Source organism: Panthera leo, chromosome B1, assembly GCF_018350215.1.
Source record: "Panthera leo isolate Ple1 chromosome B1, P.leo_Ple1_pat1.1, whole genome shotgun sequence".
In the NCBI taxonomy this organism is placed as follows: Eukaryota; Metazoa; Chordata; class Mammalia; order Carnivora; family Felidae; genus Panthera; species Panthera leo.
The window spans coordinates 54014612-54041965 of NC_056682.1; the positions used below are offsets into that span (position 1 = coordinate 54014612).

Below are 27354 nucleotides of genomic sequence, written 5' to 3' on the forward strand. Positions count from 1 at the left end.
AGATCGCGAAGCCTGGCGCCCCGGAGCGCTCAGCGCCAGGTGACACAGCCGTGGGCTCCCCGGCGCGGGCTTGACAGTTTCATCCCCGCCCACTCGCAGGAGAGCGCCCCGCCGGGCTGCACGCGCGCGCGCAGGGGGCCATAAAAGCTGCGGCGGCGCGGAGACGCCGAGCTCGCCCACCGCCCGGAGCAGCGGCCGCGTCATGCATGTGAACGGCAAAGTGGCGCTGGTGACCGGCGCGGCGCAGGGCATCGGCAGGGCCTTTGCGGAGGCGCTCCTGCACAAGGGCGCCAAGGTAAGCGTTGGCGCCCGCCCCCCTCCCCCCCGGGAAACGTGTCTTCCCACCCGGAGACTCGCCCACCGGTCAGAGGACTCCCGGCGAGCTCGGGGCGGGAAGGGGGGCGGGGGGTTGCTGCGCCCCAGGTTGCCCACCTTTGCCACTTTCAAAAGCTGCTGAGGCTGACGGTCTGGAGCAGACCTCGAAGGCGGTGGGGAGAGACCCCGAATTTTAATTGCGGAGTTTGAGGTCCAAGAAGGGGGAGCGTCCCGGTGTGTATTTACTGTTCGTCCGGCTGTTTGTTTCACAAGCTGCGCAGAACCTCGATTCCTCTGCTCTTTATAGGTAGCGCTGGTCGACTGGAACCTTGAAGCAGGTGTAAAGTGTAAAGCTGCCCTGGATGAGCAGTTTGAACCGCAGAAGACTCTGTTCATCCAGTGCGATGTGGCTGACCAGGAACAATTGAGAGGTAAGAGAGGGGAATCAGTCCATCAGCACGGAACATGCCTTGAACAAGCAACAACCTGAAGGCAGCCGGGCCGCAGCGCCAGCTTGGTGCAGGCATATGCAAGGCTACCTCCTGGAGAGCAGCTATTTAATAAGCTCCAAGGCTACCTCCTGGAGAGCAGCTATTTAATAAGCTCCGAAAGATAGCTTGGACTGTTATGTTTCCTGCCGACATCCCCATAGCCATGAAAACTAAGAGGGGGAAAACCAAGACTGTTTGAGAAATCTTTTATTTTATTTTTTTTTTAATTTTGGCAGCACGTAATGTAATCAAAATTCCTTTGTGTATTCAAAGACCGTGCTGCTACAGGGATTATTAAATGATTGAAATTGCAGATGGAACTTGGAAAGCTGAAGTAGGCTAAGGGACTGTGGCAAACAACTTCTTCCAGAATGCTGGAAGATGCAGAGTTCAATGACAACCAAATGTGGCAATGTTTCCTTTTAAACATACTAGAATGCAAGATCAAGGATCATCATCGCAGACGTGCTAGATGCAATCAACTAAATGTTCTCTCTGGGTTTTCCCCTATGAAATGGTACTTTAAAAATAATAATAGCTCTACTGCAGTGTTAGAATCACAGAAGAAAAGTTTCTATCAGACTTTCCTCAATGCTTTCCTGTTTCCGTCTACTCCCTTAAAATAGACCCATCTACTTGTGAGAGATCAAGGACGGTATTGGCACGGAGACTAAACACAATTGGTCATATGGAGGTTTGGTAGATCTGCATGGAAAATATACATTTTTTTTTTCTGGAAAAAAAAAACCCAGAAAAATAAAATATACATATTTCACAAAGTTTTATTGGAAGACTCAGTAAATGTGGGGCACATCTTTAATGAAGGGGCCAGAAATTTTCCATAAAAGTCATGCTAGTACTCCTGTTCTTAAAGAACACTGGATATGTGAATTTCTTTGAAAGTGTTGGGCTATTCTGTAGGAGAGTAAAGATGGAGTGGTACATTAGAAGCGGGTTTTCCCCTGCTGTTAAAGGAAATTGTTTTATAGGAAATTATGTAATTAAATCTGAAAATGCTAAGACTTACAATATGACTTACAAGCTTAAGTAGAAGAGATCTGTGAACACAGTGCTAGTGGAACATATTTTGCAAGAGGGTAAAGTTTTGTTGATTGTGCATGATATTTAGGATCAAGGATAAAGTCGTGCCAGATCCCAACATCCATGCTGATGAAATAGGAAACAGTATAGATCATCTGAAAGCTATTTCTGCCTGAATTTATGTAGTTTCACATGTGACATTTAACCTTAATTGTTTTGCTTCCCAGTATTTAAAATTAGTATCTTGGCTGTAAACACATTCCTTAAGGATTGTGGAGGAAGAAATTCAGATACAGGAGTGACCAGGAGAAAGCATGTTGATCATGAGAAATCCACACATTGTCTGGACATCAGCATTTATTTGCATTTAAGGAAGACATGGCCTTGACTCTTCCAATTTCAGGATTTAATTCTGTGTACGAGTTTTGAAACTGTTTAGGTGGCGGCCGAGGGAGACTTCATTAAAATCATAAAAATACAGAGGTGAAAACTGTCTTAGAGATGATCTAGACAGAATTCATTTTGCAAATGAAAAAAATAGTGTGGAGAATTTAGGTAAATTACAGAGTGCCTCAGCTTATAAATGTCAGCAAGAGCTTAATCGTAAGCCCCGTGAGCCCCAAATTCAGTGGTAGATCAGAAAGAGAATGATGTATTATCTACTGATATGGGCAGAGTGTAAGGTATGCAGTAGAGACCAGGAGGAGGGAAGAAGAATTAAAGAAGCAGTTAGACTTACATACTTAACAACCGAAATCCTATAAGATGAATGTGGGGTTTTGAATTTTTTTTCCTAACGTTTATTTATTTTTGAGACAGAGAGAGACAGAGCATGAACGGGGGAGGGTCAGAGAGAGGGAGACACAGAATCTGAAACAGGCTCCAGGCTCTGAGCTGTCAGCACAGAGCCCGATGCGGGGCTCGAACTCACGGACCGCGAGATCATGACCTGAGCCGAAATTGGCCGCCCAACAGACCGAGCCACCCAGGCGCCCCGAATGTGGGATTTTGAAGAGTAGAACATGCTTAGGATAGATGCAAAAATAGATAGATAGATAGATAGATAGATAGATAGATAGATAGATAGATATTCCTTAGATGTTTTCTGCTGGAGGACCTTTTCCAGAATCAATTTGACATTTTAAGCAGTTTAAAAATTCCATGAAAAAGTAAACAGCTTTTATTTTGTTGTTTTCTATTCCAGTATGGTAAAGTACTGTAAATAATGGCCTTCGTAATATTTCTGGCAATTAGCTTGCATAGTGATTTACCCACTTGGGAACTGATGAGCCCGTGTCCCCCTCAGTATGTCTCACGGTTGTTAGTAATTCTAGATTTCATTTCAATCAAAATAAAGTTTCTGTGACTTTACTTTTTTCAAGGAACTCATATACTGACCTTAAGACCAGAGAAGACATTTCTGTCCTGTGGAAGAACAACCCCAATTGTTATCTGTAGTCTCAAGTAATAGAACTAGAACCAATGGTAAAAGGCCCAAGGAATCAGTTTAAATCTATAGAAGTATGTCAAAAACTGCTTTGATGATAAAGCCAAGTATGAACTGGCTAAGGAGGGTTTGCAAGGACTGGATATGTGGTTTGACAATGCCATGAATGACTTTCATGCCTTAGCATCTATGTGGGCTTTTACCCTGGTTGAACATAGCTTTTATACAAACTAGGAATACAAAACAGCAATAATAGTGAGAAAGAGAAAAGAATGAATGGTACATAATTCAAGTTGCAGTACCCAAATCAACTGAATGAAGTATGTACACTTTTACTTCCTGGGCTATTAAAACTCCCTGAAATGGCCATAATGGATCTGAATACACAAGAAGACTTATGTTTAATATTACACTTTATAAAGATAGTACAGCTTATTGAGAAAGGATGTTTGTCATAGTCTAAGCCAGAGAGCTTCAATAATGTCTTAAAGACAGACTGATACTGGCTGCCCAGATGGATTTGTAAGAGCTCTTAGTTTAGGATGCTCAGTTGTCTAAAATTTACTTCATTAAATTAAGAACTTCAGTGTATACGTACAGGTCATCTACAGACCTTATTAAAGTTAAGATTCTGATTCAGTAGGTCTGTGGTGGTCACAGATTGTGCATTTATAACAAGTTCTCAGGTAATGCTGATTGATGTTCCTGGCTCACAAACAGTACTTCGAGAAGCAAGGCATTAAGTCACTATCTAAGAGTGTAATTTTCATTATAAGAGTGAATACATGAAAATTGATTTCAGGGCACAGGGTAGGACTGAAATGTATATATGGAAAACAAGAACATATCTATATAATGTCTTCTTTTTTGGAGGCGCCTGGGTGGTTCAGTCAGTTGAGCGTCTGACTTCAGCTCAGGTCACGATCTCGCAGTCTGTGAGTTCGAGCCCCGCGTCGGGCTCTGGGCTGATGGCTCAGAGCCTGGAGCCTGCTTCTGATTCTGTGTCTCCCTCTCTCTCTGCCCCTCCCCTGTTCATGCTCTGTCTCTCTCTGTCTCAAAAATAAATAAATGTTAAAAAAAAATTTATAATGTCTTCTTTTTTTTAATTAGATACTTTCAGAAAAGTTGTAGACCACTTTGGAAGATTGGACATTTTGGTCAATAACGCTGGAGTGAATAATGAGAAAAACTGGGAAAAAACTGTGCAAATTAATTTGGTAAGCTATCTTAGCCATGTTTTTACTGCCTGAACTTATTTTTTAAAAATGATGCTTTTAAAGGAAAAAAAGATTCTTACATTCATGAAATCAATACAAAAACCTACAACGTAGAAAAAGGGAAGTTACAGAAAGCTAGGAAAAAAAGCATTTCCTTTTACAAATAGGAAGATATTTGAGACTTCTAATTATGCAGATAAATCTGTCTTAAAATCTTCAAAGGAAATATAAGAAAAAAAAACCCACATAGTTTATTGCATAACTTAGTAGTTGGCAAACTATGACCCACAGGCTCACCTAGCCTGTCACCTGTTTTTGTATGACCTGCAAGCTAAAAATGAGTCTTATATTTTTTAATGGTTGAAAAAATGTAAAAAGAAGAATATGAAGTACATAAATATACGAAATTCAGATATCAGTATCTATATAGTTTTATTTGAACACAGCTACAGTCATCCATCTGCATATTGGCTGTGGCTACTTTTTGCTACAACAGCAGAGTTGAATAGTGTGACAATGACCTTGTGGTGCACATTGACTAAACTATTTGCCATCTGGCCCATTACAGAAAAAAAAAATCTGTTAACCGTGGCTTAACTTACTTACTTAAAAACTAAATCATTTTTAAAAATGTTTTATGTTTATTTATTTTTTAAAGAGAGAGAGAGAGAGAGAAAGTGCAAGCGGGGGAGGGGCCCAGAGAGAGGGAGACACAGAATTGGGAGCAGGCTCCAGGCCCTGAGCTGTCAGCACAGAGCTGACGCAGGGCTCGAACCCACAAACTGGGAGATCATGACCTGAGCCGAGGTTGGAGGCCCAACCGACTGAGCCACCAGGGTGCCCCTGAAAACTAAATCTTAATTTAATTCCAGAAATTTAACAGAAAATAAGGCTAAAGGGACAGTGAGACTTTGTAGTTATTAAGATTTTTATCTTGAAAGTCGGTATGTGTGTACGTGTGCGTGTAATTTCTACAATGTTTGATGATCGTTTAGGTCTTGCTTAAATTACAAAAACGTCGAATAAAGAAATAAGATTTGTTTTATCCACTGTATTACAAGGTTGTTGGGTATCTCATTTTATAAACACACTTGACATAAGGTATTGGGATTTAGTAAAACTTAAACCTTAGCCAAACAAGTTGTCGGAGCTAAGCTGTAGGGGGGGGTCATCCCGCCCTTGGTAAGGCCATTCGACTAGTTTTGCAAAGCAGGGATGTGTAAAGTACAGAGAGGCCACTAAGTGTGTTTAAACATACAAGGAGTGGCCCCCTCCTTCATGATACCCTCCCGGGAGATGATAAACACCTTAAAAACAGGAACTGAGTTATGTTTTTGCTTTCTCTCTTTCCTTTCCTTCTTTCTTTCTCAGTAATCAACACAATATCTTGAAGATAGTGCTTAGTCAGTAAATGTTTGACTTGAATCTACATTCCCAGGAGTGATTGCTTAACAGTAGTAACGTGGTGGGAGTAATGAGAATTATACTACCTCACAAAAGAGAGGAATGCGTGAACACTCTGATAAGGATACAGAGTTGTTCCCCAAACTTGACAGATGCCTAAAGTCCTTTAACCAAGAGTGAAAGGTACTGTTTTAAAATACAAACAGGGGTGCCTACGTGGCTCAGTCGGTTGAATGTCAGACTCATGACTTCAGCGTAGGTCATGATCTCATGGTCTCAAGATCGAGACCCTCCTCCCCAAGCTGGGTGTGGAGCCTACTTAAGATTCTCTCTCTCTTCTCTCTCTCTCTCTCTCTCTCTCTCTCTCTCCCCCTCCCCCATACTCTTTCTCTCAATCTCTCTGCCCCTCCCCCATATACTTTCTCTCAATCTCTCTCTCTCTCTCTCTCTAAAAAAAGAAAACTAAAGTACAAACACTCTCCTAATTCTTTTTAAAATTTGTCACAGGTGTTCCTAGATATCATGAGATTTCAGAAGAACTTTAAAATGTTATTTGTCAAGTTTCCCCCATATCTTTCTGGGATATATGTGTATGTTTAGAGACCTGTCAACTTTTATGTTATATTTGTCTCTTGCTGACAATATACTGTGAGCTCTTATTTTTAAAGCCATATGTGAGCATATCTGCATTGTATATTTGTGAATTTAAGCCACTTTTATTTTTTACCCTTCTTTTGGAACTTATTTCTTACGCTTTAGTTCATATTTTAAATTTACTAAGTTTTCTTTTTGTTTTTGATCTTTTTCCATTCCTTTCTTAAATTCCACTGGATACCTCTAAATTTTTTTTTTCGCTGTTAAGAATATTTTATTAATCTTTGGTGGTTGCCCCTGACTTATTATGAACCATACTTCATTATATACTTTGGTTGCCAGATTTAAAAAAAAAAAAATGAATGTACAACCATTTGAGAACTGCAGGAATAGTTAAGAATACATTTTTATAAACTTGATGGCACTTTCCAAAACCACATAACGTGGCAAGAATTTCTTTGAACTGAGTTCTGCTGGTGAAAAAGCACAAATCCCACAGCCATTTTCTCCCTGAAGCATCACTACTGATATTTTTAATAATTTCATCAGTGCTGTCTACAGATATTTTATAGATAAAGTTCACTAGGGTATAAAATTCCATATTGGTTGTATTCATAATGGACAGCTACTGTGTCTCTTCTCTGAGAAATCAGCTGTCAGAAAGCAGTGTGCAATGATTAGAGCCAATATAAAGAACGTGAAAATAGTGAAGAGATTATCTTAAATAATAGGATTCAAATTGTCTATCTTCATCTGACTGAGAGGGAGTGTTTGCTCTAATGTAGCCTGGGTGAATAAACACTTGCTGCGTGCTAGAAAGTTCTTACATTATCTGCAAATAGAAAATTCTGGAAAACCAGGAGAATTTTATTTGGCTCCTTTGTCTACAACTCACTCTCCTGGATCCTTGCTCATTGAAATTATCTGGCGTTTATTTTTCTTTGGCCTCTGCTGACATAGGCCACTCCTTAGCTTAACTCCAGGAACTAATATTTGTTTAATTTTACATCGAGAGAGCAAGATATAACCTTTGTTACCTATATATAACTCGAAAACATGTTACTTCCCTTCCTACCTTCAACACCCATTTCAAGAGTAGATTAGAATCTGACCAATCATTATCCTTCCAACTTGATTATGTCTGTTAGTATAATGCAAATATTTGTGTTAGGTTTACATAACATATATTTTTTTTCGACTCTGAATGTAATTTGCCTCCTTTTACAAGATCCTGTGTGTGCTTTTGCATTTTTCTGTGCTCCTGTCCCTGTCAAGAGAAGAACCCTTTAGTTAAAGAACCTTACCACATATCACTCCCTCTTCTGGAATCTTGTACAACATTATTATACCATTCTTAGAAAGGCTTACAAATTTAAAATTTTTATTAGAATTATTTTTTATACCCATGCACTATATGCCAGTATACTCTGAGCTCTTTCAGGGCACAAAATTTGTGTTTTGTGTACAGCGTAGGTGTTCAGTGAATGCTTATTGGATAAATAAACTGTCATTCGATGACATTTTGCATACAGGGGTATTCATTTTTGTGTTTTAATACACTGTTGGGATTATTTCCTGATATATCAGCGTTGCCAGGCTGTATCATCTGTCCTTCCACTTTTCACTCCTTACCAGACTTACCCCTTCCTTATCCTTAACTCCACAGATCTCCCCACTCTCCCCACACAAGAGGTACATTAAACCTCTTCCCAGTCTTTTGTTCCCACAAGGCTAGTCTGTGCCTCCTCCTTCATCTGGAGCCAACTGCGCTATCTTTATTTCGAACTGCTCAGAGCTAAGAATGTTCAGGAAAGAATGAATCTTTTCATAGCTATCAAAGGTTACTCTGGCAATTGGGTGGAAGTAGACTTGACTTTGAGAACTGGTAAAGCCATTCTGTGATGTATTCCTTTTACTCTTTGACCCTTTAATATGCCTAACTTCTTCCCGTTCAGGTGGGATTTCATAACCTAATTTGGACACGTGACTAATGTATATTGAATCCCTTAGTGTACTCAAATAAAAACTAAACAAAATAGATAGCTTATTGCTATTGATTATTTTTGTCAGACGTACACGGGTTGACTAAAGATTTGCACTGGAAAGGTCAGTCAAGACTGGATTCGGTCAAAAGTAGATTCCAGCCCTGAATTTAGAATGCATGAGCTTTTATTTCATTTCTGTGGTCTTGGGTTTCACGGTTGTAAGAGGATGGGGATACTTTCCTTGCCACGAAGGATGGTTAAACTTAAATAAACCAGAACTTGCACGAAGTATCCAGCACAGTGCCTGAACATAGTATTTACTCACTAAATCATATTTCTCTTCCAGATTGTAAAAACTTACATTGTTTTCATTGGCACAGTCTGATTTCTATATGAGGTTGATTTCTCTGCCCTTCTCTACCTCTAAGGAAAAGTTGAGGAGGTAGATAGGAATGTTGTCAAATGTACTCCCTTTTCTTGGTTCCCAAGGATGTTAATTACAAATTAAATTAGTAACTTCTTTCTGTTATTGCTACTCAATAATATCTAAACGTCTAGTTGAGCTCTAATGGTTAGGCAAAACTTGCTAAATTTTAAGTAGTTCTACAAGGGGAAATATAATATTTACTGCATAAATGAGTAAAAATGGGAAAAGACTGGACACAGAAACAAAAGATAAAAAAAGGATTTCAGGGAAAAAAATGGTCATCTATTTTAGTATTTCTTGAGAATTGGGCTGGTGAAAAGACAAGAAACCTGAAAGGCAATGTTTCATGATTTAGATGACAGAATTTTTAAAATTAGAGGTAGAATGTAGCACAAGAACCGTAAACTAAAAGGGACTCCAGATCGGAGGAAGGGAAGGGAAATGATAGATTCGGAAATTTCAGTAGCGAATGCACAGGCACACTTGTATTATATATATGTTATAGAAATATATATGTAATACATAACATTGTATGTTATATATAATACATTATGTATCTATAAACTAAGAAGACATAATGTCTGATAAGAAGAGTTAAACAAGTAAGCTACTACCATTTATCCATTTATCTTTGTTACAGGGGAATTTACGAGTGGTTTTAACTTATAGAGTGCTTTAATCTGTGGAAAAAACTAATTTAAGATCTGGAATACAGTGCAATTATAATTTTGGTTTTACATATAAAAATTGCTCGTAACCAAAACTATGGAGTAAGCATGTGTTAATTAGGTCATTTGGTCACTAATTGAATTTTTATTCATATTATGTGAAATTAGACACAAGATATACTTTCTTTCTTTCCTTTTTTTTTTTTTTTTTGTTTTTGAGAGTCAAGTACAAAATGTTTTGAAGGTCAAGTACAAAATTGAGGGTACCTTGGGGCGCCTGGGTGGCTCAGTTGGTTAAGCGTCCAACTTCGGCTCAGGTCACGATATCACATTTTGTGGGTTTGAGCCCCCATCAGGCTCTGTGCTGACAGCTCAGAGCCTGGAACTCACTTCAGATTCTGTGTCTCCCTCTCTCTGCCCCTCCCCTGCTTGTGCTGTCTTTCTCTGTCTCTCAAAAATGAATAAACGTTAAAACAAATTTTTTTTAAAATTGTACCTTTATATAATGGACTGAAATCATACTATAGACTCCAGCTACTTTGTGTTTGTAGCTAGAGCATGTCTGTAGTTTTCATTTTCTTATTTTCCCCTAGATGCTTGGTATTATAATGACCAGATCTATGTGGTATATAAACATTGCCAAGGGACAAGAAAGATATTTAGAATTTAACAACAACAACAACAAAAAAAACATTTTGTTCTGTGGTTTCCTAATATTTCATTTAATATATTATCTGTATAAGGCAGAGATTGTTATAGGAAAAGAGGTAAAATACCCTATATGCCCCAGCCAGAGCATATCAGACCCTGTTTTGTAGATTTATTCTGAGAACACTTTCATTTGAAAAGTTACTCAGTTTTTAACCTGATACTGGATGGGAAAATAATCCTTTGTCCTCCACCACCAAAGACCTGGAAATAAATCTTCCTTCTTTAAAAAATTAAAGCTTAAATATTCCCAAACTGTCTAACTGGCTGCATCTTGTAGATGTTGAAAACACAAAAGCAGGGTGTCAGCAAAGCTGTAAATACCTGAGAATAAAAGCATAGCGCCAATACGCATAAATAGAAATTCTGTCCAGACATGCTAGAGACTTAGGCAGAAACTACCAGAATCTGACTGACTTCAGTAATTTCAGCCATATACATTTTTTCCTTCTTATATAAACCATCGATGTTTTGGGTTTTTTTTTTTTCTTTTTAAAGGGAATCATGGGGAGATTTTTACTTATTCTCCCTAAGCCTACTTAATATCAAACTGACATGTGGCTTAAGTGAATAGAATCTTCAATTTACTTTTTTGTTCTAGGACTACTGTTAGGTAGAGAGGCAAGAAATCTTGTTAAGAAAACTCTAAAAGGACTTTAAAGAAAAAAAAAAGGGTAAACACCAATGTATGCCCTCAGTTTCAGGCTCATTACCTATTTCATCATTATCTTTACAGTCTCGTAAAGAATGAAAAAAGTAGGAATAAAGATGTCAAAAGAAAATATCCACCTTCTAAAAGTCTAAGTTGGAAAGGAGAGCAGTTCTGACATCTAAAAGGGAAAATAAGGTTTCAAATATAAGTTTTGTATCACAAGTTACTCTGGGTAGTGGTGAATTCTTAAATGTCAGACTCCTGCAACAGAAGAGTTGCCTACGTGTGGAGATAGGTAACAAATCAGAGTAAACTCTCAGAAAGACGGTGCGAGAGTGAGGAGCAAACTTACGTGACAGACGTGACTGAAGATCCTATGTCCAGCTAACGGAAAAGTCAGGGTGCTGAAATTGGGTAAAAGAGTTATATGATCTCACACCACACAGGCTTCAGGATTGCTTTATACTGCAACACAGTGTTATCAGAACCTAGTTTCTTTTCATCTCTCTGCTCTGTCTTCCTTCATGGAGGTTTCATCTTCAAGACACTGGTAATGTAATGATTTAACCCAGCCATCACACCTTTATGAAATGATGCAAAAGGAAAAATGGAATCATTTCTTTCTGGTTTTCTTAAAAGCAAAAATTTTTTCGGTGACCTCCTCTCCCACCACCCCATCACCTACCTGGACCCCCGCCCCCTTTTAGCTGACTGCTCTTCAGATCTCACCACCTAGAAGTGGGTCACCTACAGGCTCCTAAGCCAGTCACTGGCATAGAGAATGGGCTTTCTGTGACTGAATTAATCAGTATCTACCCTAAACCTGGGGAGATCACCTTCCTCTGCATTACATGGGGAAAGAAGTGGATACAAATGCAAAATAGACTTTTTATTAGGAAAAAAAAAGATGAAAACTGTATAGGAAATCAAGGGTTTCCACTATTATAGATTCCCAAATCCAAAAGAGTTAAACACAGCAGCTGAATATAAAATACCTGAATCTGAAAACCTTACGCTAAGAAGGGTAAATACATTTTGTGTCCAATATTTAGAAAAGAGAAAGAATACTATACACAGTACGGTACACACGAAAGAATGCTGTAAACTGTGTACTGGAAGGTGCTGCGAATTGAGGTCAAGTGACAAAACACCACGGGTATACAACTTTATTCATAAAATATCAGGCGGGGCAGTAAGTGAAGATTTGCAGAGATGTGACGGGCTCCACAACAGTAGGCAAACAAAGGAGAATGCAGTCAACGACTAGCTTTAAAAAAAGGCAAGCAGTCACTTGAAAAAGCTTTCAGGGGTAGTATTTGCGGAAATCTCCCTGGGTATCTGCAAGAGCAATAAAAACTTTGCTGTGTGACTGTGCAATGAAGTATAATGAATAGCTTTTCCCATTTATGCCTCTGGATTAGGTTTCTGTTATCAGTGGAACATATCTTGGCTTGGATTACATGAGTAAGCAAAATGGAGGTGAAGGCGGCATCATTATCAATATGTCATCTTTAGCAGGTAAGGACAGTTACTACATTAATAATAATTTCCTATTGGTAATTTGGGCCACAAAAGTGAATCTTCAGAGGATATTCATTATCAGTTCAGGTTTGGAATTGAAAATGTGCTTAATAGTTTTGTTGTTACCGGCTCTATGGGATTTTCTATTGCATTATGTCAGAAGTTTGAAGTAAATGTTTATTTCTTTTAATTAATTAATTAATTAGAGGGTGCAAGTGAGTGAGGAACAGAGAGATAAAGAGAGGGAAAGAAAATCCCACTAGAGGGAGGGAGGGAGAGAGTGAGTGAGAAGCGGGACTCACCTGACTCGAGGCTCATGTTATACCCGACATGGGACTCGAACTCACGAACTGTGAGATCATGACGTGAGCCGAAGTCAGATGCTTAACAACTGAGCCACCCAGGCGCCTTATGTCTATGATTTTAAACTGTGACTTTTCAAGTTCCCTTACTGTGGCACTAAGCAGTAAGGCACGTGAAAGCATCTTTGACAGAGTCAAAAATGCTAAAACACCATTAAGGTATCTCTACTCCCCTGTGACTTTAGAAAGAGAATAGAACTTAAAAACACGGCACATACAGTTGTTGGGATCTGTTGTGGGGGAAGCCAGATTTTACTTGTAGTTTCTCAGGGTCTCTGGCTGGGCCTGAGAATTAAATTGACCTAAGACAGATTTGCAGGAAAAAAGCTTGTGGATTTTTATATGTCCACGAGAACCCCTATGGGAAAACAGAGACCAAGGATAGCTAGGCCTAAGCGTTTATAAACAAGGTTGAAGGTTGAACGAAGAAAGGTAATTGTGGGAAAGTGACTAAAATATATGGGGGGGCCTAAAGGAAGATAAGAGTTATTTTAACAAGGTCTGTACGGATTTCCGTTGGCCTCAACTCCCCATCTCTGGTGATAAGCATGTTTCTTTGCCACATGCTCTTGCCTAGGAAGGCCCTATTTTACATGGGAGTTGTAGCACCTGCTTTCAGAAGGAGGAGAGGTCAGAGTACCCTTCTCGTACCTGCTGATTTTTCAAGTGCCCTTAGGTCAAAATAACCCTTATGCCAAAGTGCCCCATTTGGGGTGAACTGTTCCGCCACCCATCAATGCTAAACTGCTATAATAAATAGACCCAAACATGTAATGGCTTAAATATAGTATAATCTTATTCCTCACTTATATATCAGCCCGGGGCAAGATCGTTGTTGCCAGGAACCTCTTCTATATGCAATCACTTGGAAAGTCAGGCTGGCAGAAACCCTTTGGCATGGAGCTTCCACAGTTAGGCTGGCAGCGGGGCGGGGCGGGGGGGGGGGGGGACTCCTTTCTCTGCAGCAGAAAAAAAGAGAACACCGAGGAGGCAAAGCTTCTTTTCTAAAACCCCAGCCCAGTAACGGCACACCTCATCTCTGTTCATGGCCCGGTACAGGATTTGATCTCCTGGGTCACCTAACTCCAGGGGAGTCTGAGCATGTGGTCTAGCCATGTGCCTAAGAATGGATTTCAGTAGACTGCTAATCATCTTTGCCACAACGTACAATCCCAAGCTACGTTTTATTCAGAGCAGGAGGCTCTAATACCATCTGATACCATATTACTCAACAGTAGCTAGAATATTTGGCAGCAGCTTTTTGAGCCACTTAACCAGATGACTTTACTTTTAAAATTCTAGGGGGAAAAATCATCAATGGTTCTTGAGTAGTTCAAATGAAATGATGAAGTCTTAGAAGTCTGGCCGTTATTGAGAGCAAGTCTCAATTATTCGTGTCCAGGAGTAGTGAGACTGTCTTAAATTATCTGGTTGGTTTCAGTGAGTGTGGTAATTGTAGGGGTTCCCCATCTCTCCCCCTTCTGCCCCACCTGCCAGTTCCGGTTGTATTTCAGGAATCCGTTTTGGCGATGCCTGTGATCACACCGGAGTCTGATTCTCTTCGTCTTTACCTTCTCCTTCCTCTGAGAATCATTGTCAGATGGCCCTTAAGCTGCGGCAACCATGCCCCCAGTGGAGACCTAGAAACCTCCTTCCTTACAACTTCTCCAAAGCAGACTAGCATCTCATTTTCTGGGTTGCCGAAAGACAAAATGACATCCCTAAAGTTATTGTAGAACTGATGCTATAAATTTTTCAGGGTAACTGGGTTATTTTTCCTAATGCAACATCTCCTTATAAATGATAACACTGCAACTCTGAGGATACAGTAAAAGGTGACAGCACGGACCACACTTACAAGAGATATTTGGCCTAAGGGAAGGCCACGTTTTAGATTCTGGGAGGCCGAAACCCTGGAGTCAAATTGTCAAGGCCACATACGCACTATTTTAAAATGAAATTATAAGGAAAAAATACACAAATGACTGGAGAAGTAACAAGAAGTATTTAATATTTTATTAAAAACAGAAACTTAGAGGGGGGCACCTGGGTGGCTCAGTCGGTTGAGCGACTTCGGATCAGGTCATGATCTCACAGTTTGTGGGTTCGAGCCCCGTGTTGGTCTCCGTGCTGACCGCTTGCTCAGAGCCTGGAGCCTGCTTCAGATACTGTGTCTCCTTCTCTCTCTGCCCCTCCCCCGCTCACGCTTTGTCTCAAAAATAAAATAATGTAAAATAAATAATAAATAAATAAAATGTAAATAAATGTGAAATTCTCAAAAATAAATGTAAAAAAAAAATTTTTTTTTTTTTTTTCGTTAAAAAAGAATCGAAACTTAGGGGCCCCGGGGTGGCTCAGTCAGTTAAGCGCCTGACTTCGGCTCAGGTCATGATGTCACAGTTCATGAGTTCAAGCCCCACATAGGGCTCTGTGCTGACAGCCTAGAGCCTGCTTTGGATTCTGTGTCTCCCTCTCTCTGTGCCCCCTCCCCCACTTGCACGCGTGCTCTCCCTCTCCATCTCTCTCTCTCTCTCTCAAAAATAAATAAACATTAAAAAAAAATTTTTTAGGGGCGCCTGGGTGGCGCAGTCGGTTAAGCGTCCGACTTCAGCCAGGTCACGATCTCGCGGTCCGTGAGTTCGAGCCCCGCATCAGGCTCTGGGCTGATGGCTCGGAGCCTGGAGCCTGTTTCCGATTCTGTGTCTCCCTCTCTCTCTGCCCCTCCCCCGTTCATGCTCTGTCTCTCTCTGTCCCAAAAATAAAAAAAAATAAAAAAAAAATTTTTAAATAAAAATAGAAATGTAAAAAAAAAAAAAAAAAACAACAACAAAAAAAAAACGTGGGCTTTTTTTTCACCACCCGGGGTGGTGATCAAGAGATAATTCCATGGATTGTGTCTTAAAGCCAACAGGCTAGAAAAGCTTGTTGAGCCACAAGCACTGTACAGGGAGCCCCTCGCCCTTCTGCCACTAGAGGTACTTATTTCATTCCCAGGAAGCCTGCAAGGCTCCAGGGCTGGATCAATTTAGGATTCTGTGGGAGACATTCTATACCATAAGGGGAGGCTTGCTTGCATCAAAGTAAGTATGAATAGCAAAATGCAGTGTAGCACTGTCTTTTATCCAATAAAGACATTTAAATGTGTTAACACTTCACATTCATTGAGCACTTGCTGTGTATGTGATACTGTTTTAAACACTGCGTGAGCATTACCTCATTGAATACAACAGACATGAAGTAGATTCCGTAATCCCCATTTAGTAGATGAGGAAATCAAGGTAGGAGAATTTAAGGATCTTGCACAAGTGTATATGGCAAGGAAGCAGGGAAGCTGGAATTCACATGCAATCAACCTGCTACGAGACCTCTTCTTTTTTAACCACTAGATTATCTATCTCTTCTCTCTGGGAGTTTGTTAATTTGTCTCTCCATCCACCGCCATTTTGGCCTCACTGTGAAGTAAAAGAAACAGAATTCCTATAACTTGATTAAGCCAGGGAAACTTCTTGAGGCCTGGGCACTGCTCTAATCTAAAGACGACAAGACTAAACCCCGGTGATATCTTAAGCTTTTGCCCATTTGACACACATAGTAAAGCCCTGAAAACATTTGAGGAGCTTACCAAAGTCACAAGTCAAAACACGTCACTGAGAAGAACAATTTAAGGATTATAATTAGACGTCCACTTGGCTCTCTTGTCTAAGAGCTTGCTCTATCACACTACCCACCCCAGGGTATTCTTTCTCTCCTTCCCTATTTCAGGGTCAACATTTGGAACCGTGTGTGGGTCTTTCTCTAATTATGCAGATAAGACAGTGATTAGATCCCAAAATCAGTGATAAGATCATTTGGGTTTTAAATTGCCTTTCTGGCACTCTTATAATTTAAAGAATATCCTAACCTTCCTAACTGCATCTCTGCCTAATATTCCTCCCAGCCAGCAGGGTAACTCTATTTATAATGGTTAAGTAGTTTATCTTTGTCCATTCTGTATGACTCGGTGCCTCCATCCTTGTGAAGAAAGGTTCATAATGCCTGACCACCATACCTGTTGCCTTTCTACTATTTGTCGCTGGCCAGTCTGGACAGCCCTGGACCAGGCCCTGCCACCTCTCCTCCCACCTGGGCTTTGTCATTAAGGTACTTTCATCTGACAAACAGTATTAAGATGTACTATCTTGTATTTTGTCCACTCACCAAGCGCTTCTATTCTTCCCATAATAAGATGAGTTCGATAAACATTCAGGATTTTGTAATGGTAGAAAAACAGAACCTCTCAGGTGTCACACTTTCCTCAGAAATGTGATAAAAAATTGTCTACCCTTGAAGTCACAGCATGATGGGAGAGGCCAGATGACCAAAAGAGTCTTTGAGGAGTTACCAGAGTCAAAGTAATTTTTTTTTTCCAGTTTTATTGAGGTATAGTAAACAAAATGTAGAAAAAAAGCATTTCTAACGCTTGCTTCCTCTGTGTTTTCCAAAAGTGCTTTCCAAACTTTCTCTCCTGACAGATTTTTCCTCTTTTTCCCCTTACTGCTCACTCTATGAAGGGAATAGCTTTGGGTCCTGTTGAACTCAACCAGTCTTTCCTCACGGTCTCTTACATAGATTCGGTGGAGTCCTTCACTGTCAGTAAAACCTTAAGTTGAAACACTGGTTTGGGCAGAGAAGTTAATGAGTAATGACCACTGACGCAGCCCAAGTATCAAATGCAATTAATTAGTTTAACAAACAGGAGTAAAGCGGAGAGTGATCCCTCAGCGTACTGAGGGAAGGGTGTGCTCCATCTGGAAGCTCCACAAGCTGTTCTGATCACTGTTAACCACACAGACTCTTCCGTAGGAGTTTTTGTCTATAAACGTAATATATACAGCTGAGCTCATTTTGCCACATTCATCATTAACTATTAAAATTTTTTTTTTTTTTGAGAAGAACAGGGTGACGTCTGGTGTCATGCAGGTAATTAACCAGCTGTGCTCTGAGCCTAGGACATCCTGTAAGAGTCAAGTTTGCTCCTTACATAGTTGCTTCAAACAGGGAAGGACAAAGCAGTTGTCAGAGGAAAAGCAATCCCCTTGCTAATCCTGCTTCCACCTGCCTGCATACTCAGCTGCTGAGGTCTTTCACTGGGGGCATTCTCTGTGCCTCTGACAGTCACTCAGTAGCATTTTGTGAGAGATCCTATTAGGGTCTTTTTTTTTTTTTTTTTTTTTTTTTTTTTTTTTTGCTAAGATTGAAAACAATAAATAAGAAAACTTATTTTCTGAAAACATTTAGAGTCTCAAGGAAATACGTGAGCATGTCTTATATACCAGCCCAGTAACATACTTATTTGAGGCATACATTTCATCTAAAGGAGTGTAATTAGCTTGCCATTTGTGTTAAGGTGGATGTGCCAAAGTTACCACTTTAAGTAACAAATTCAACTTAATCATACATACCTTGGGCATGTACAGAGAGGCAAATAGGGATGTGAAAGTAACGAGGCAAAATTTCTGCCTGAAGAGCCGCATATCGGTATCTCTCATCAACATGGCAGAAGTAAATAGAATGACATAGACTTTTTAAGCAGAAACATGATATCGAATTGCAAGGCGCTGGGATTCCCATGGCCTGATGAGTGGTAGTTGGACTGGAATGTCGCAACAGACCAGAAATATTGGGTGACTTAGACTACTGATCACCTTCTTTCATCTCCAAGCCAACAGTAAAAAGAATCAGGTGGTACCACCCTCTGCAGTATTCTTTTTTTTTTTTTTTCAATAAGCGTTTATTTATTTTGAGAGACAGGCATATATAGAATGAGCAGGGGAGGGGCAGAGAGAGAGAGGCAGAGAGAGAATCCCAGGCAGGCTCCCTGCTGCCAGTGCAGAGCTTGACGCAGGCTTGAACTCACAAACCAGAAGATCATGACCAGAGCTGAAACCAGTAATCGGACACTTAACCAACGGGGCCATCCAGGCACCCCAGAACTAATAAAGTTGATTCTTAACAAACAAAATTACCTTTCCGGAAAGATTTTCATTACAGAAGATGCAGTAGTTTTGTGAATGCTTACACCACTTTTCATGTCCTGTCACACTTGCAAACGTGACTTGTTAATGGCGCACATGATACTGATGGAAAAAAGCAGCACCAGATAAGGTGTTCTGTTATGTGGAAGATCGCGTATAACGAGGAGGTGCACCGACTACTTGGGTCAGCTGTCTCCACCAACCTAGATAAGCAGATTCTCATCACTTCTTCCTTCTCCCTCCTCTTAGAAGAGCGATGGTTGAAAACAGAAAGATGGGTAGATGTTTTCTTTTTTGACCGTAAAGAAAACGTGAGGGGTTCACATTCCTGCTTTTTGGCTGAGCTGCTGAGCTACAGTTTCGCATGCGAGGATTGGTGTCCTTGGATTCTCAGTTTGTTTTCCTAAGTGGAATTTCTTCAGCACTTCTGTGTAATCTATTTGACATGGCTTCTGTCCCTTTGAAAGGAAGTATGTTTGGTGATTCAGTACAATTGCCTTGTCTGAGCAGATTTGCAGTTTTTTACCTTCTATGAGATGTAAAGGTTACAGCTATCTGTTGTAAATATGGGCAGAAAGAATATTAAAGATAGAAGAACTAATGTGGAAATGGAAAATGTATTTTTCTAAATGACTTCCTTCTATGTTCTATAATTGCATATGTAATTTTCAGGTATTTAAATTTTTTTTTGTAATTATCTCATCCAGTCATTCGCTATTTGGTGTTATTATCCTGAGTGTTTATAGAAAGCATTTATTTTGTGGGTAGAATTTCTCCTTCCATTGATTTTTTTTTAACTTTTTTAATGTTTATTTATTTTTGAGAGAGAGAGAGAGCGACCAGGGGAGGAGCAGAGAGAGAGGGAGACACAGAATCTGAGGCAGGCACCAGGCTCTGAGCTGTCAGCACAGAGCCGGATACGGGGCTGAAACTTACGAACTGTGAGATCATGACCTGAGCCGAAGTCGGACGCTTAACCGACTAAGCCACCCAGGCGTCCCTATTGAATCTTTTTTCCCAAATGAATCTATACTTAGGGTGGACATAAACCTGTAAGTAATTAGACCTATTATGTTTTGGAGAGACTCATTTTGCAATTCTGTAAGTCAACTTGCATCATGCTGGGTCTAGACTAAGGATTAAAAAAAAACTATTCTTTTTAAATAAAGTTTATTCTGAGAGAGAGAGAGAGAGAGAGAGAGCGAGAGAGGGAGGGGCAAAGAGAGAGGGAGAGAGAGAATCTCAAGCAGGTTCCACACTGTCAGTGCAGAGCCCAGTGTAGGGCTCGAACTCATGAACTGTGAGATCATGACTTGAGCCAAAATCACAATTTGGACGTTTAACCGACTGAGCCACCTAGGTGCCCGAGTATAAGGTAACCATTTTTAAGCACAAATAATAGCTTTCTCTTTCGCAACATTAAACAAAACGTCATTTCTTTAGAGACTGCTATCTCGTTGTCATAATCCTTTGTTTTGTTGTTGTTCTTAAATCCTTTAACATGAATATCCTGTGCATATCGGTATTAATTTGCAAGATGTTAAAAACCCACATTAATTCCAGCCGCTGGCCAGCTAGTTACATACTGGCAATATTTCCTTGAAGTTGGATGACTGGCAGTGATCTGGCCTTTCAGCACTGGAGGGACTCATTTCAATAGAGTATATTTTAAATATGCTTCCCTGTGCCTTGTACTTGAAACAGACTAAACACATAGATCTCAAACGAATGTACTTCTGTAAATCCTCTTGAATTAGGATTAGCAGCAGCCCACGGTTCACCAGGTTCAGAAACCCAACCAAGTTAGGACATTGTACCAGATTTGTGGCATTGTAGTTCAAAAGTATACATTTTCAGAAAAAGATACAATGTGGAAAAATAAGTCTGTAAAATGAGATTTGGGGATACAGATCTCTAACCCACCCTTCCTGTTCGGAACATAAGAAGTAACAGTTAAGATCTATATATGCTGGGAAGATTAAAAAAAAAAGTCTCCAAATTAACTGTGGCTTGCCTAAGTAACTGAAAAATAGAATTCTCTTAACTTGTAATACCCTCAAACTGGAAACAATCCAGATATCTATCAACAGGTGAAAGTATATGCAATTGATGGGTATATTCTTACAGTGGACTAGTATTCAGAAAAAAAAGAAAAGAAATTAGCTATTGATACACACTATGACGTAGGTAAAGCTCATGATTATCCTGGGTGAAAGAAGTCAGACTGAAAGAGTTTACAGTATGTGATTACGTTTATATAAACTTCAAGAAAAGGAGGACTGTAGTGACACAAAGCAGATCAGTGGTTGCCTAGAGCAGGGAAAGGGAGGCAGGAAGCAGAAGGAAGGGGTGACAAAGGCACAAGAGGAGACTTTTAATTGATGGATGTGTTCATTATCTTGATTGTGGTCATGGTTTCATGGGTGTTTACATATGTTGGAACTTCTTGAACTGTGCACTTTATGTAGTTTATTGTGTGTCATTTATGCCTTCATAAAGTTATAAAAAAAAAGGACAATTTCTGAGTGTCTGCTATTGATTTATACAGCCTTTGATCTGAAATCAAAAAGCGAAAGCAAAGTACAAGTCAACATTTTGCAGGATCGCAGTGAAAATGTCATTATAATGGTACAAGATTCATAAAACCAAGTGCCGCTTTAAAAATGGAAGCAAATTTTTCCCATTCTGGTTGCATTTACAGTTGTGCCTTTAAAGAGAAGTATATGTTTTGTGCTTGCCTGTTTAAATGCAACCCACCTAACAGTACTTGATTTACTTCACTTCTGTGATACTTTGAACCAGCTTGGGTTCAGAAGTTCAGTACCTTCACAGAAGTTACAAAAGTCCATTTCAAGTTCATCTTTGACAACATTTATGAACAGCGCCCTTGTGCTTTTTGTTTCTGTGGCTGTGTCAGCTTTTCTCTGCCTACGGCTCCTTCTGCACTTCCTACAGTCCGTGGACACGGTCCTACCACCAACTGCCTTTATCTCTTAGACCTTTAAGGAGGGTCAAAGCCACGACTAACTCAGAAGAACAAGATGCAGCAATGCCTGGCTGCACCTGCTTATTCCCTTTATCCCAAAGTCCTGATACACGGTGATACACAGTCCTGTGTACACGGTGGAGGCATCATGAATTCTTGGTGGCTGACCTTAATGAACTTAATTAACTGACACATTTTACTAAACCTAAAAACAAAAAACAAGAAGAGAACCACATGTTATAATACTTTGAGGTCACTGGGTGGACGCACTACGTGTGATCTACCATCAGGGATTTAAAGTGCTCTTGAGCAAACATACTTTATAAATTGAGACCTGGCAGGCACCCAGGGAGTGGTTAAGGTCTGCATTTAGTGCTGAACTTTGGCACAACACACTTGACTGATTGGTGGTGCTCTGGGACTAGTTAGCTGGGTGGAGATGAACATGTCTCAGCAGAATAATTTAGTATTATTAGCATGACATTTGATATTAATAACATTATAATAATCAGAGATCGCTGTCCCTTGACTCAGAGAAGTCACAATGTTAAAAATGTTAAAATGAGTTAATGGAAGAAATTTGTTAAAAACTGAAATATACAAATGGCTCTAGTTGAAAGTTTCACTATTGATTAGAAAATTGACAATTCTGAGAAATAAACTTGGTAGTAGTAGAACTAGAAATAGAATTTGTTCAGGAAAAGGTTTTTCCTGTTGTTTTGTTTCTTTTGGGGGGTTGTGCCAAGAGGTAGGGGGACAAAAGATGCTGTGCGTGCTACAATACTATTTCTGCAGGCCGTGAATTTAATCATGCATTCGAATAGTTACTGTGCATATGTGGAAAATTAAGCCAATTCTAAAATTGCTTGAATTGTGTTAGAGTGCATAATTATGAAACGAAATAAAATGGAATCATACATTTTTAGTTGTGGCTTGCTTTCTTTTTCCTTTCTTTCTTTCTTTCTTTCTTTCTTTCTTTCTTTCTTTCTTTCTTTCTTCTGGTTTTCTTTCTTTTCTTTTCTTTCTTCTGGTTTTCTTTTCCTAAGTCATGGGCAAGAAGATCTAGGCATCTACTACAGATATAAATCAAATGAAGTTACTTTGAATTTTCTTAAACACTTACAGGCATCATTCAGTACAAGTGGTGATGGGGAAATACATACTAATTTATAGCAAGGACAGCTAATCTCCATATCTCGCTTAAGAAATTTAAACTTCCTCAGCCATTTGCAAGTCTTACAAATATAGAATATATACTTTTTAAGATCCAGCCTTAAAAACTGAAAATTGATGGTAACTTACTGGAATTTAAAGATGATTCCGTTTGTGATTTGTTTGTTTATTATTTTTAAGAGAGAGAGAGAGAGAGAGAGAGAGAGAGAGAGAACGAGAACGTGAGCAGGGGAGGGGCAGAAAGAGAGGGAGGTACACAATCCGAAGCAGGCTCTAGGCTCTAAGCTGTCAGCACAGAGCCTGGCGTGGGGCTCAAACTCAAACCATGAGATCATGACCTGAGCTAAAGTCTGACGCTTAACTGACTGAGCCACCCAGGTGCTCCTGTTTGTGTTTTAGATAACACTGACTTCTCTTGACAGAAGGTCAGGGAGACAGAAGGGCTTACCTATCACTCTTGACTTCATTCCTAGGCTGTCACTTATATACCATAAATTCTGGACAGTATAATAGAGATCGTGGAAGGAAAGTTGTCCAATAATGATTTTAGTGTATTTTGTAGAATAAGCTTAAAATAGACACAAATTATCCATTTGCATAGCAACTATTTCTTGGTTTTTGTCTGCTTATTTTTTAGTTAAGTTGTTGAAATTTTTTGTTTGTTTCAGGACTCATGCCTGTTGCACAACAGCCTGTTTATTGTGCTTCAAAGCATGGCATAATTGGATTCACACGCTCAGCAGCGGTGAGGATGTAACAACTACAGTGTCTCCTTTTCTCTTTCTGTACCTGCATGAAACATGAGTTCTAGAAAGTAGAGGGGAATAAAATCAGAATTCAATACATCTGGATTAAAAATAGAAAAATAAACTATCCTTTAATCTTTATTATAAAAAAGAAAATGGTTCTCAAGTCACATCAAGGGGCAAATGAAGACTAGATCCTTTTAAAATGAAGTCGGTCCTAAACACAGATGTGGTATTGAAAAATCTCCTAAGGGCAAAAAATGGGAAGATACTCTTTATTTTTAAAATTGGCTCCAAATTTAAAAATTATTGACTTTAGCCCTCCTTGAGTAGAATATGCAGTGTGCCCCAGATATTACTTATCACTGGAAATATGACAAAAAGGAGAGCACGGGGGGGGGGTGGTGGTGGGGGGAATAGGCATTTACCAGAGAGTAGTCAAGGGGGATGTCTCCATGGGGGCCTAGGGTAAGAGGTGCACAGAGCTTAGAAGAATATTTTAGGCCTAACTGACCACATGCATTGATGGCATGAAGTGAGAATGCTTGCCTTTTTATAATAACTGAAAAAAGGCCATTTGAATGGAACCTGAGGAGGAAGGGGAGAGTCGGAAGTAGGAGCCAGATAAAAAGCAGCTTGTGCCCCACAGTAATGAGCTTAGATTTATTCTAAATGCAGCTACCAGGGGGTCTTTTATGCAGAGGAGGGACAAGATCAGGTTTCCATTTTCTGAAGACCATTCTGGCTACTGTTTAGAGAATGTATTAGGACAAGTATAGAAGAGAATAGGACAGTTGGGAAAGTCTCTGCAGTGGGCTAACGAGGTGAGACAAAGAGAGGAGGCAGACAAATACAGAAAAGATGGCGAGAGAGGAAATAGATGCATGAACAGTAGATGTGCAATCAAAAGGGAAGACAAGCAGCTCTCCTCCTCTTAATTCAAATTGATTGGAAATTTTTATTTACTTTGCAAAGACTTACTCTGTAATTCAACTTTCAGTGAACGCATAAAGCTATTACAAACAAAGCAAATCTGAAATACCAGAAACTCCCTCTTTACAATGACAAGAATGGACAAGAATGGACACCTGTACAGTCAGTTCACTCGCAAACGCTGAATTAGAGAATACTGAACTGTTGCTCCTAGGAGAAATACAGGGTTACATTCTTTCGAGCCTCTGGTCACAGCATTTTTGATCAACCATCCATAGCCTAGTTTAAATGTATTTGTATTTAAATACATCTTATTTAATGTGTATTGTGTTCAATATGTATTATAGTAACATGACCAACAGCATTTATGCCTCATGCCTGCATCAGGCTTATCTAACACATGTAGTTTCTCTATAAGGCACATCACAGCCTTCCCACACTTAGGAACACCAAACGGCACTTCACCACTAGGGTTGGGAGTCATTTCAAATAGCCAAGTCACCAACAAAAGGCACAGAAGTGAGAAAAACATGGACTAAATATATCACAAAAGGACCTTTGTTTATAAGAGCTGAAAAAGAAAGAAGTGCATCTTTTTTGATCTTAGCTGAAACATTTGTGTATAGCAACTCAAATTTCCCACTGCTCTGTGCCTGTCCATAAATGACCCCAAAAGCTCTATGACTGTTGATTTTGGAGGTTACAAGAAAGCAAACGGAATGGAAAAATAATCGACTGCATTTTGTTCTACAGATACTTTAAGTAAAATCAGTAGGTGCAAAATTAAGCCAAAGAATGCTACTCTGAAAATACTTAAATTACTTTCCAGATAGTACATATTATCAAGAGTATCTTTAGAATCCATCAAAGTTGCAAACTTTCCACTAACAGTATTTTTTAAGGAAATGTTCTTTGTTCTACAACCCTGATCTTTGAAAGCAAACCTGAGATATTAATTCTGAGCATTAGCTTTTTACATTTGGGTTCCTGCAGAATTCAGTAGATAAGATCAGCTTAAATAATCAAGTATTTTCAGGAGTTTCCCAGTAAAACTAATTTTTGAAGAATTAATTGAGGCTTTCAGGAATTCATTCAGCATTTTAGGTATGTATTCTTTTGCTTTCTGCTACCAGTCAACCTTACCACTGTCATTGTCCTATAGCTAGAAGGATATCTGACTAGCATTTTTCACTTCAGACTCTTTGAAATGGTTTTAATTATCAGTGTGCCCCATGGTATACATTTACAAAGCTTGAAACCTGCAACCTTCTACTTCTCATCAACAGATGGCAGCTAATCTCATGAACAGCGGTGTTAGACTGAATGCCATTTGCCCAGGCTTTGTTAATACACCCATCCTCGAATCCATTGAAAAGGAAGAAAACATGGGACAATATATAGAATATAAAGATCACATCAAGGATATGATGAAATTCTATGGAATTTTGGAGTAAGTACTTATTTTCCTTTGTACTGTGGTTTAAGTACCATCTAGTCTTAAGTGATAAAGAGGGGAAAAATAACCTTTTAAATTTGAGAAGCTAACGCCAGCTTTGACGTGTTGGTTCAGCAAACTCTCAAAAGAGAAATTTTTTTTTTCTGGGCTCCTAATGTGTATGTTTACACATTATGAATTTTGAGATACAGTCAGTGCATCGTAATTGCCTTCAGCCATGATGAGATTTTTTTTTTTTTTTAATGTGAGGCTTTTGGAAGTAATGATACCTTTATCTGACTAAATACCAAGAAATATTCACATTTGCCTCCTGTGACATCTCACATGGCCCCTTAACTCCAACCATTTTCATAAGAATCAACACACATGGTTGGTGAATAGTGTCTGTGTTTGAGCAGTTGGGTTTCACAGCGTGGAGTCGTAACTATCAGGTTGAAGGAATCCCTCCCCCCCCAATCAAATCCTGGTTCTATCTCTGACCAGAAACGTTATCTCTCAACCTCTGGGTACCTCAATTTTCTCACCTATAAAATCGAGACAACACGAAAACAAACAGGGGACTTTTGAAAGGCCGTGAATACATTGATACATGGAAGGTACTTAAAATAGCACCAGATAAATAAGAGATGTTCAAGAAGCGTTATCTCTGATTCTTCGTGATTCGATTTTAAGACCCTTTTCATCTGATTAAGTCTAAGATCTGTAAGCTCGAGGGGAGAAAATAATCATTGTCTCAATGTAAACAATAAGCCCCTGAGTTCTTCCTGTCAAAATGACAGGGTAGGCAAGGAAATGTATGACTAAGGTTGTCATATAATTTAGTTCATATCAAATTGAATAAAATAATGGAGGTAGCAATAGCTTCATGACGTGCATTTCCTTAATACTTGTTAAAGCTAGTAGATTCTCCAAAAACAATTCAAAATGTAGTGATAGTTATGCCTCATACTGAAATTTAAAAAAAACAATGTTTCCTTTCTTTTTAGCCCATCAATGATTGCGAATGGATTAATAACGCTCATTGAAGATGATGCTTTAAATGGAGCTATTATGAAGATCACAACTTCTAAGGGAATCCATTTTCAAGACTATGAAACAACTCCATTTCATGCAAAAACTCAGTGAACATCTTCTAGATCAGCCATAGCTGAAAATAAGAGCTAATGACTTCTATTAGAACATATCTTCATTTGAATATAGCTTTTTAAAGGAAA

General features: G+C 39.4%; 1 protein-coding gene across 2 annotated transcripts; it reads left to right on the plus strand.

The window, feature by feature from the left end:
* Nucleotides 1-27354, plus strand: HPGD (15-hydroxyprostaglandin dehydrogenase). 2 transcript variants are annotated; one of them, XM_042935048.1, is made up of 7 exons: nt 1-295; nt 623-746; nt 4405-4511; nt 12371-12467; nt 23674-23750; nt 25971-26134; nt 27127-27354. In XM_042935048.1, the coding sequence occupies exons 1-7, from the start codon at nt 203-205 to the stop codon at nt 27263-27265; spliced, it is 801 nt and encodes a 266-aa protein (XP_042790982.1). In that variant the 5' UTR covers nt 1-202; the 3' UTR covers nt 27266-27354. The 2 variants fall into 2 exon arrangements, with proteins under 2 accessions (XP_042790982.1, XP_042790983.1); XM_042935049.1 differs by lacking the exons at nt 1-295; nt 623-746; nt 4405-4511 and adding an exon at nt 5999-6098.

Excerpts from the sequence above, each read along its gene's own strand:
- HPGD (XM_042935048.1), top strand. The coding sequence starts at position 203 with ATGCATGTGAACGGCAAAGTGGCGCTGGTGACCGGCGCGGCGCAGGGC. Across the intron at positions 12,468-23,673 it reads CAATATGTCATCTTTAGCAG|GACTCATGCCTGTTGCACAA; the intron begins GTAAGGACAGTT and ends TGTTTGTTTCAG. Across the intron at positions 26,135-27,126 it reads AAATTCTATGGAATTTTGGA|CCCATCAATGATTGCGAATG; the intron begins GTAAGTACTTAT and ends CTTTCTTTTTAG.